At 48.2% G+C, this 10,787-nt stretch overlaps 1 protein-coding gene across 37 annotated transcripts in view; it reads left to right on the top strand.

Moving 5' to 3' along the window:
* GRIP2 (glutamate receptor interacting protein 2) overlaps positions 1 to 10,319 on the top strand; it is a 109,853-nt gene extending 99,534 nt beyond the window's left edge. For 23 of the 37 annotated variants that reach the window (XR_013527517.1, XR_013527516.1, XR_013527515.1 and 20 more), the window contains 3 exons: positions 5,356 to 5,499; positions 6,559 to 6,705; positions 7,698 to 10,319. Coding sequence is in view for 33 of the 37 variants with exons in the window: in XM_054245960.2 (XP_054101935.1) it covers positions 5,356 to 5,499; positions 6,559 to 6,705; positions 7,698 to 7,856 (450 nt within the window). In the remaining 4 variants the exon portion in view is untranslated. The remainder of the gene's footprint in view (positions 1 to 5,355; positions 5,500 to 6,558; positions 6,706 to 7,697) is intronic. The other 14 variants (XM_078351711.1, XM_078351707.1, XM_078351699.1 and 11 more) reach the window with 1 other exon arrangement.
* The last annotated feature ends 468 nt before the right edge of the window (positions 10,320 to 10,787 follow it).

Genomic DNA, 10,787 nt, shown 5'->3' with positions numbered 1-10,787 from the left:
AGTCACTGTGCTTGGCCAATTTGCTTGTTTTCAAATTTACGGCATCATTGTTTTAAATATGTTTCTGTGTATACTATACATAGTGTGTTCTCTTTTTATTAAAGATGAATTTAGTCTACTTTTATTTATTGTGACTACTAATATAATTAAATCTTTCAATCAGAGGTACACCTGAAAAAACATGTAATTAAACTTAATTCTAGTATATAATTTATACTTCCTATTTATACTCTTCCTGATCATCCATCTTTCATTTTTTTTTCTATTGGTACATTTTTCATTACTGCTCACTCTATCCACATCTCCAATTTGGAGATTGTAAATTTTGTTTGTATTCTTGTAGTGATTATCTTTAATTCATTTGTTTTACTTTCAACATTCAGTTTTTACATTGAAACCTTTTATTATTACTGAAGTTATATATGTGTATGGTGCAAAATTAGATAAGCAAAGCAGAATCAAAATAAGAAATAAAAAACATGAGTAAATCAAAAAATAAGTAAAAATAAAACGTAAGGACACAACATTCCCACCACCCATAGATCACACTGTTACTGCTTTAATGAGTTCATGTGTATTTTTAGATAATGAAATCATGATGTTTGTACTGTTTGCAGATTGCTTTTTTAGCTAGCAACTTCATTTTTCCATTTCTATATATTTTAATCTTTCCTAATACCAAGACCATATTCAGATTTCCTCAGTTGGACCCAAATTGTCCAAACTAATGTCTAATCCATGCTTGGAGCTGATTACTATGTTTCTTAAGTCTCTCTTAATTTTAGTCCAGTGCCTTTTAAATGATACTAATGTAAAATTTTTGTTTATCATGATAAAAATTCATACATAAAATTTGCAATTTTATTTATTTATTTATTTGAGACGAGGTTTTACTATGTTGGTCAGACTAGTCTTGAACTCCTGACCTCAGGTGATCCACCCACCTCGGCCTCCCAAAGTGCTGGGATTACAGGCATGAGCCACGGCACCTGGCCCAAAATTTGCAATTTTAACTAGTTTAAAGTGTACAATTTAGTGGCTCTAATTCCAGAACATTTCCAACACCCCAAAATGAAAACTTGTACCTTCCAATTCCTCCCTCTTCCCAACCCCTGGCAATCACTATCTACTCTGTCTCTATGGATTAGCCTATTCTGGATATTTCATAAAAGTGGAGTGTATATTTGACTTTTTGTGTCTGGCTTTTTTCACTTAGCTTAATGTTGTGGCATGTGTCAGTACTTCCTCCTTATGGCTAAATAATTATTTGGAGAGACCACTGACGGTAAGGCCATGACCTTACCTTACATTTTCAGTATCTTTTCTTAACTTGCTTTTTCTAGCAAGTCTAAGTAGTACCTTTGTTCTCCTCTTAAGACATCCACTATAGGATTCTTTAACTTCTCTCCAGACTATCTCCCCTCATCTCCCAACTTGTTTATAAATTGCTCAAAATTCATGAGTGTGGGGCTTTATCAGAATATTTGACCAATTTCTGTTACCACCTTTGCTTCTTGCATACCCTTTTTTTTTCTGAGTTCATCCTTTAAGATATTCTTTCACTGAGAATCTTGTTAGGTGGTAAACTGCTTTAGGCTCTGTGTTCTGAAAATGTCTTTATTTCTTTTTTTTTTTTTTTTTGCCAATCAATTTAGAAGTTTGTAAATGTCTTTATTTCACCCCTGCTCCTAAATGATAGTTTAGTTGACTATGAAGTTAAGCAATTACTCAGGGCTTTGAGGATAGTATTCTGTTGTCTTCTGGCAATGATCGTTGCTGCTATTAGGTTCATTGTTGTTCCTTTGAAAGTCCTGTATCTTTTCTTTCCAGGAGATTTGAGGATTCCTTTCTCTGTGATGGCTGGCTCTCTTGTTCTGATGTGTCTCAGTAAGAGTTTATTTGTCTTACTATAGACTCAGTCTGTTTTTTTCAGTCTGAGGACTCATGTTTGCCTTCTATGCTAGAAAATTCCTAGCCATGGTATTTTCAATATTGCCTACTTCTTATTGTTGCCTTCTGTTAAGGTATGTTCGACACCTGTCCTCCATGCATTCTACCCCCCATGTCTCTTAACATTTCTTTCATATTTTCTCTGTACTGTGTACTAGCTGCTTTCCTTAATCTGTCTTCCAATTCACAAGTTCTCTCTTTGGCTGTATTTATTCTACTGTGTAACTCATTTCTTAGATATTGTGTTTCAACTTCTCCATCTTTTATTCCTATAATTTTTTGTTTTTTAAATCTTCATAGTCTTTTTTTTTAATGGCTTTTGCTTTTTATTTTCTTATTTTTCTACACATCCTAAACCAAGCTTATCCAACCTGCAGCCCACATGTGGCCCAGGATAGCATTGAATTTTACACAAATTCATAAACTTTCTTAACACATTGAGTATTTTTTTTCACTTTTCTTTGAAGCTCATCAGTTATTGTTAGTGTTAGTGTATTTTATGTGTGGCCCAAGACAATTTCCCTGATAGGGCCCAGGAAAACAAAAGTTTGGACAACCATGTAAACAGACTTATTTCAAGGGTTTTTTTTTTTTTTTTTTGAGATGGAGTTTTTTTTGGCTGGAGTGCAGTCAATGGCATGATCTCGGCTCACTACAACCTCCACCTCCTGGGTTCAACTAATTATCCTGCCTCAGCCTCTCGAGTAGCTGGGTACTACAGGCGTATGCCACCATGCTTGGCTAATTTCTGGGTTTTTTTCTTTTAGTAGAGTCAGGGCTTTGCCATGTTTCCCAGGTTGGTCTCGAACTCCCGACCTCGGGTGTTCTGCCTGCCTCAGCCTCCCAAAGTGCTGGGATTACAGGCTTGAGCCACTGTGCCAAGTTCCTTGTTTTTAGTTCCCTGGATGTGGATTTGCCTACTTGTTTTGTCTGTGGGCAGGTGGGCCTTTTCATCTCATCACTGCACTGCTTCCAGCTGTGGTCTCTTCCCAGGCACCCGCCTTGCTGTGCCCCCACATTGTTGACCTATCGGCGATTTTGTGCCTCACACATCTCGGCTTTGGCCTTTGAACTGCACCAGTTTCAGACTGGTTTCGAAGTAACTCCTCAGCTCAGTGTTTCTGCACTATTGTGGAAGGCAGATTCTGGCCCTACCCTCATGCAGACGTGAAGCTAAGGGTTCCAGTTTGTCACAGGCGATCCTCCCCATCCCCACCTCTTCAAGTCCTGCTGGTTCCCTCCTGTACCCCTGCCGGCAGACATTTTCCAGTCCCTATCCAGCAATGAGACAGCACTCGCTTTCCGAAATGGTACCCAGCTCCTGCTTTGAGACTGCACTCTCGTTTCCCTGAACAGTACCCCAGCTCCAAACCTGTATGTCTCGTTCTGTTACCTTCCATGGGCCACTAACTTCCATAAGCCAAACGGTTCCACTTCTGCTCATCCCTGTCTCTGAATTTTTCTTTCTTGCTTTGAAAGTGCTGATTTAAAAAACTGAAATCTATAATTTCTATGTGTTTGGAGGGAGGTGTGAAATTCCTGTATCAGCTCAGTCTGTATTTTAACTGGAAGTCCTTGAATTCTACAGTTTCAGGAGTCCAAGACCCTGTGATGCCTGGACTCTCTGATTCTATGTTTTAATAACTCTATTTTCCCAAAGTGAGGAGTCTCGTGTCTTTCTTTTTGGATGCTGGCTCCCAGGCAGGTGAAGATCATTTCTAAGCTAAGAAAAAGGTACTCCCCTGCCTCCTTATTCAATACCCTCCCCGTTTTCCTAGCTTCCTCCCCACTGCAACACAAAAGTTTGGCCCTAAAACAGTTTTTCCTTTTTAGAGTTAGGATCTTGCTCTGTTGCTCAGGCTGGAGTGCAGGGGCATGGTCTCAGCTCACTGTATCCTTCACCCCCTAGGCTCAGATGATGCTCCCACCTCAGCCTCCCTAGTAGCTGGGATCACAGACATGCATCACCACACCTGGCTAATATTTGTATTTTGTAAAGACGTTGTCTTGCAATGTTTGCCCAGCTTGGCCTCGCATTCCTAGGCTCAAGCCATCCTCCTGCCTCTGCCTCTCAAAGTGCTGGGATTGTAAGCATGAGCCATTGCGACCAGCCTAAAAATTTTAATCATAATCTGCCTTCCCTTAGGGGATCCCTAAAAGACCAAACCCCCCACCCCAAATGGTCAGATAGAACTGTGCACTAATAGTGGGAGCTCAGCTACTGTGATGGGCAGGAGGAGAGATGTTTTTAGGAGACACCTGTGGGCCTCTGAAATTGTATGATGTCACAGGTTAGAAGTCCATCCTCCCCTCTCAGCAGCTCCAGCACCCACGCCTCCATCTCTGGATTTCCCAGCCTGAGTGTGATGCTGTTTCCCTCAGGGCCACACACTTTGCTGGCAGCTTAGAGCTCGGCATTTCCAACTGCGCAGCCCTCCCTCTGAGCCCATTCTAACTCCACTCCCTCTCTCCTTCCCCACTATCACCATCCTTGTCCAGACCACCAGTGTCTTTTCTTTGGACAACTACATGGCTCCTAACAGGTCTTCCTCCCAGCCTCCACTCCCGCCCCTGCCATCCAGTCTTCATGTGGCAGTTGGCACATGCTTCTAGAGCCACAGATTGGTTACGTCACCTTCTCCGCCTGGCTTCAGTCCTTCCAGGACTCCTTGCTGCTCCTGGGATGAAGTTCACGTTTCTTACTGTGGGCTACAGGGCACTGCAGGACTGGGCCATCACCACCAGCCACAGGGCCTGCTTCCAGATCTGCCCCCCAGCCCTGCAGGGCTTTGCACGTGATGTTTCCTCTGCCAGGGACTCTTCGCCTGGCCTCTTCTTCCTTGTCCTTTCCATTTGAGCTCTGGATGCTTCCTCGATCCCTCACACAGGACCAGGGCCACCTGTCCCAGGCTCTCAATTCCGGAGCTCCTCACCTCTGTAATACTTACTGCGGTACATAATTTTATCTTATTTATGTTCGTGATTAGCCATGTAGCAGAGTGGTTAAGACTCGACCTTGGAACTAGACTCTGGGTTCAAATCTTATTTATCTCTCTAAGGAAATAAATAGTTTCCTCATCTGTAAAGTGGAAAAAAAAAGGTATTTACTTGCCTCATTGTACTGTAGAGAATAAAAGGAGTTACAGGTGTAAAGTGCTAAGAACTGACTAGCTCTGGGTGAGCGCGAGTGATGAAGCACCAGTGATGGTTATTCTCATTGTTAGTATGATTGGTTCATGACCCTCCACTCCACCACTGTTGGACCCAGCCCCAATGGGCAGGGACCACGTCTGTCCCATTCACTGTTGTGCCCTTTGTGGCTGGCACATAGTAGGTGTCAGCGCATGTTGACTGCCTGCTGCGGCAAGCCAACAAGCATCTGAAAGAAGGGCCATGTCCCTGCAGGCATCCATCATGACAGGCACCGTGCAGAGGGTGGCCCTCGAGGGCAGGCCTGGCCACCGGCCTTGGCAGAGGGGCCGGGAGGTACGAGCCTCCCCTGCAGAGATGGAGGAACTGCTACTGCCGACACCCTTGGAGATGCACAAGGTGGGCACTGGGGGTGAGCACAGGAGACCTGGACCCGTGTCCTGGCGCCATGAGCACCGCCGTGGGACTCCAGAGGGGCCCTGCCTCTCTTGGGGCTTTATTCTTCTCCACCACAAAACCTGGTTGAGTTTTCCAAAATGCTCATCATTCGGGTGACACACACACCTGTGATACACACTTGTCTATTATTATTATTTTTAAGTAGATGTGCCGTTTTTCTCCACTTAAGTTATTTTATCTATGTTTTTTTTTGAGGCAGGGTCTGGCTCTGTTGCCCAGGCTGCAGTTGTGCAATCATGGCACACTGGAGCCTTGACTTCCTGGGTTCAAGTGATCCTTCTGCCTCAGCCCCCCAAGTAGCTGGGACCACAGGCATGCACTACTACAGCTGGCCAATTTTTGTATTTTTTTAGAAATAGGGTTTCACCACGTTGCCCAGGCTGGTCTCAAACTCCTGGGTTCAAATGATCTGCCCAGTCAGCCTCTCAACGTACTGTGATGACAGTTGTGAGCCACTGCACTTGGCCTTAGTTTATATATCATACACATGTATTTACCTATAACATATAAACCCTTCTCTGTGTGGGTGTGACTTTTATGTACCTCACACCTTTACATCACTACCTTCAATGAGAAGCCAGTGTCTTGTGCCATCTAGAAATAAGATAGATGGAGGAAGACAACCCCTAGTCAAAGGCCCTCAGAAGCTCTAAGCAGTTCTTCGGTAAATGGGAATGAGTGAGGGTCAGGGTAGGAAACAGCACCCTGGCCAGGCCTCCTCCCTGATAGAGCCAGAGGACTGAGGAAGGGCTGAAAGGAAGTCACTCCTAAGGGCTCCCTTGTGCTGCAGTGTCGTGGCCTGGAGCATCTGCTGGGGGAGAAAGGAGGGAGGGGGGCAGGGTGGGTGAAGACTCAGAAGCAGGAGGCTGGGGCACTGCAGCCTGGGGTGTGTGTGACTGGCCAGAGGTGCTGAATGCCAGACCAAGGGACCTGGGCTATTGTGGGAGGCTGGGGGCAAAGGTCAGAGTTCCAGGAACCTCCTCCTCCTGCTGCTTCCAGGTGACCCTGCACAAGGACCCCATGAGGAATGACTTCGGTTTCAGCGTCTCGGATGGCCTCCTGGAGAAAGGTGTCTACGTCCACACTGTGCGCCCTGATGGGCCAGCCCACCGTGGGGGCCTCCGTCCCTTGGACAGGGTCCTTCAGGTAACGCTGAGGCAGGGGGGCCATAGTGGGAGCCTGAGGGTGGGGAAAGAGCCTGCATCTCTGGGCTGTGAAGAGGGCATGACAATGACAGTCTTTTGAGTCAGGTTAACCTAAGCTGCTTTGCAGGCCCAGCACCCTGAGCCTCAGAGGCCGAGCACACACAGACCTTTTTACTTACACCCCATGCCCACTGTGGGCCGGTGAGGGCCTTCCTCTCCTGGGGGTGATGGAGCATCCACCTATCTTGGAATTGACCCTCTAAGATACGTGGCCTCCTCAGACTCCACAGCAGAGGAAACAGACTGTAAAGTCACACGCAGGTTTTTTTCTGCCCTCACCCACAAGCAACACTCACCACATTGCTTCACAGCTGATGGACCAAACCCCTCATGTGACCTTCCTATCCGAGAGGGAGCCTGGGAGATGTGCCTCATCCTGTGCTGGGCACCCCCAGCCGCCCATTCTCATGCCCTGGCTATTTTTCCTTCCTCAGTGTGGTTTTTGCCGTATTTATACGAAATTTACTCAATTCATGTTTTCTCTAAATTGATGGTGCTTTTTCAACTTACTTAATGGAAACTTTCTGTCTCCATTAAGAGTGAAAAATCTAGCAACTCTTGCTTTGAAATAGGAAGTGGGTGTAAAATGCAAATAAAATAGAAAGAAGACAGTGTCACATCACACAGTTCTAGGCAGGAGGCTCTCTGGGTGTGTGGTCTGCTCTTTCATGGGAGAAAGGAAGAAAAGCAAGAGTTAGAGGGGTATGAAAGGTATCCCCGCCCCTTCCTAGGAATTTCGCTTTGATGAACTGTCACGGAAGGACTGAGAGCGAGTGAGAGGAAGCATATTCCCCTGTGTGTGGTGCTGGAGATGTCAGGGTTTGTGTCAAGGCGGGGGCGGGGCCCACCTTTAGGACATCACATGGCTCTCCCCAACTTCAGTGCAGCCGGGCTGACACCTCGGCTCTGTTCCCTTGGTTGTGCCCCATGCAGGTCAACCACGTCCGCACACGGGACTTTGACTGCTGTCTGGCAGTGCCACTCCTGGCCGAGGCGGGCGATGTTCTGGAGCTGGTCATCAGCCGCAACATGCTGGCACACAGCAGCCGGGCCCCCCGAGCGCCAGGCCCCAGCAGTCCCCAGATGCTCTGAAGTCAGCACGTGGGCCGGACCCCTAAGGGGCCACCAGGCAGATCCTGGCTCTTAGACACGTAGCTGGGCTGGAGAAGTGGCCACCCCATTCATTCATCTGTTGGTCTGGCAGACCCTGAGCTGGGGATGAGGCTTGGTCTCTATTCCCCAGATCTGTGGTGACTGGGGTGCCAGGCAGGGAGGTCCACCCTAGTTGGAATGACAACTGGGGTCTTTTGCTAAGTTGGATCTCCAAGATGACCAGAGGAGCCTCCCTTAAGAAGGGTTGGGATGGGCTGCTCAGCCGAGAGGAGAGAGGCCTGGGGGCTGCCCCAGGTCCCTGTGGGACCTCTGTGGAGAGGTCGAAGATGTAGGGAGCACTTCCTCCCAGCAGAGCCATGGAGCTGGAATGAGCTGCAAGGAGGAGTGAGTTCTGGGTCACAGGATATGAGCAGGCGGGAGCTGAATACCCCAGCACAGTCATGCACTGGGGCATGAGGCATTCCCATGATGCGTGCGCACACACTCAGGGGCTCGGCTTCCTGAAGGGGAGCCACTTCATCTAGAGACTCAGCTGCCAGGAAGGACGCTGCTTTGGGTGGGAGCCCAGCTCCTCTTCTCCAGAATGGAAGTTTGGGGCTTGCCAGACCTGAGATTCTGATATTCTCAGAGTCTGGTCCCCACTTATGAGACTCCTAAGTTGAGGCATGTGGGATCCCAGGAAGTGCTGGCCCTTTGATTCTGAAAGTGCTTCAGCATCTTGGTCTGAAGCTTCTGGGACTTGAGACTGTAGTTCTGGGCCCACTGGGCAGGCTCTGTGGGCCTTGAGCTCTCAGCCCTCCTGCTTCTTCTGTAGGTCATGTGACCGCTGACCCATCTGCACACCCGCTCAGCCCAAGCCCCTCCATGTAGGAGGGGTCATTTTGGGACAAAAGACCCTGGCGCTCTCATTCACCTGCCATCCAATGAAGATTGAAAAGCGATCAGGACACAGGACCTGGGAGGCGGTAGCACTCCTCTTTACAGCCAGATCAGCGGAGGGAGGGAGATGGTAGAGAGACAGGCCGAAGAAAATGATGGGACACTCTTGCCCAGCGGAGGGTGTCTAAAGTGCTCATTAAAATAAGTCGATTCCCACTTGAAATCTGGAGGCACCAGCATCCCTTAAAATTGTTGTCCTCGATGTCCACAAATCAGAGACCCTCGTAATTTTGAGAAGGGCATGGGCCTCCCCGGTGGTCTGGCGAGTGGTGCCTGGGGTGGAGTGGGTAGGGGGTGAAGTCGGAGCTGCGGATGACTTTGCCTGTCCAGCTCTCACAGGAGTCTCAGGAAAATGGGGCACCCACTCCCACCTCTACCTGTCTCCAACCTGGGGTGCCTGGAGGCTAGAAATGTGCTTTTCCATTTGAGGGAACAAATGAGGAGTCAAGAAGCCTGTTCTTTTCACCCTGGGTCTGTTATCTGTTTGCTGTGTGACCTAGACTGTGTTGGACCCCTAGCCCCTCTGGACGATCATGGGTGGACAGTCTTGAGCAGACATAGGCCTCCTGGTCAGGGCCAGAACGATCTCTGCCGGCCCACCAAGGCCTCCTTGGGGACCTGCTCACACTGTCTCCAGGAGGCCTGCCCCCCTCACCCCTCCCCTCCACTTCCCCGGACCCTGCCCCTCCCTGAAGGCCCGGCATGCCTGTGCCTGGGGCACCCAGCGCCTCTGCCATCTTGGATTCCTGTGTTCTCAACCCAGGGTGAAAGGGTACTGCCTGTCACAGGGCACCAAGCGAAAGCCAAGAGCTCACTTTTGGAGGTGAGGGAAAGCATGGCACAGGACAGGTGTGGCTTCTGGACACAAGCAGCCATAGCTGTGTGACCTTGGACAGGTGGCTTAGCCTCTCTGGGCCTCTGCTAAGCAACAGGGCTGAACAGGACACACTCTCAGGGCCTCTCGGCTTGGGAAAACTGCATTGACTCCAGGACTCCATGCGAGGGAAGATGTACCCTGACTCTAACCAATACCCCATCTCCCTCCTCGGGCTGAGGCCTCTGCCATTCTCCCAAACATATGCAATCAGGCCCGTGGTGGGCCTCCCAGCCACGCCGGCCTCCTCATATGCAATATTTCTCCTGGCTTCTCATGGGATGGTTCATCCCAGACTTGACATTTCCTGACACCCTTCCCCAGCCAGCATCCTGCCTGCCTATGCATTTTGGGAGCAGTCCCTGTGCCATGTCCCCTTCTACCTGCCTCCTCCCTCAAAGCTGTATTTTTCTCTGGCTGAGATTAGAACATATTCCTTATAAAGTATTTTTCTACATTGGGTTTTCTTAGGACTCTTGGGAAGCACAACATGCCAAGGGGCTGTATTGCAAAGGCCGCCTACGGTCTGTTTGGGGCTCTCGTCTAAGTCTTTGTCCCACCAGGGGTTGCAGTGGCTTGGGGGTAAGTGCCGTGGGGACTATTTTTTAAAATAAAATTATTTAAATCCACCTAGAGTAGGGTGTTTGCTTTTTAAAAAGAAAACCATCATGGGCTGGCAAGAGTCAGCTTCTGTGTGGGTCTCGTGACATCTCACCTGCTTTTGATGAATTCATTAATTCAAAGTTTGCCGTTTGCTTCCATCATCCAGCCCCTGGGCATACGACACGAATCAGACAGATTTAGGTCATGTCTGCACATTCTGGTGGCAGGCAGACAATGAACAAGTAAGCAAATAAGAATGATTTCAAAAGGCATAAAGTTCAACAACAACAACAAACAAATGAGAGGGAGTAATGGGATAGAGGGAGTAATGGGACAGAGGGAGTAATGGGGTAGAGGGAGTAATGGGGTAGAGGGAGTAATGGGACAGAGGGAGTAATGGGACAGAGGGAGTAATGGGACAGAGGGAGTAATGGGGTAGAGGGAGTAATGGGACAGAGGGAGTAATGGGGTAGAGGGAGTAATGGGGTAGAGGG

The sequence above is a fragment of the Callithrix jacchus genome, chromosome 15 (assembly GCF_049354715.1).
Source record: "Callithrix jacchus isolate 240 chromosome 15, calJac240_pri, whole genome shotgun sequence".
NCBI classification, from domain to species: domain Eukaryota; kingdom Metazoa; phylum Chordata; class Mammalia; order Primates; family Cebidae; genus Callithrix; species Callithrix jacchus.
The sequence above is the reverse complement of the archived record's forward strand: the minus strand, read 5'-3'. Positions and strand labels throughout refer to the sequence as shown.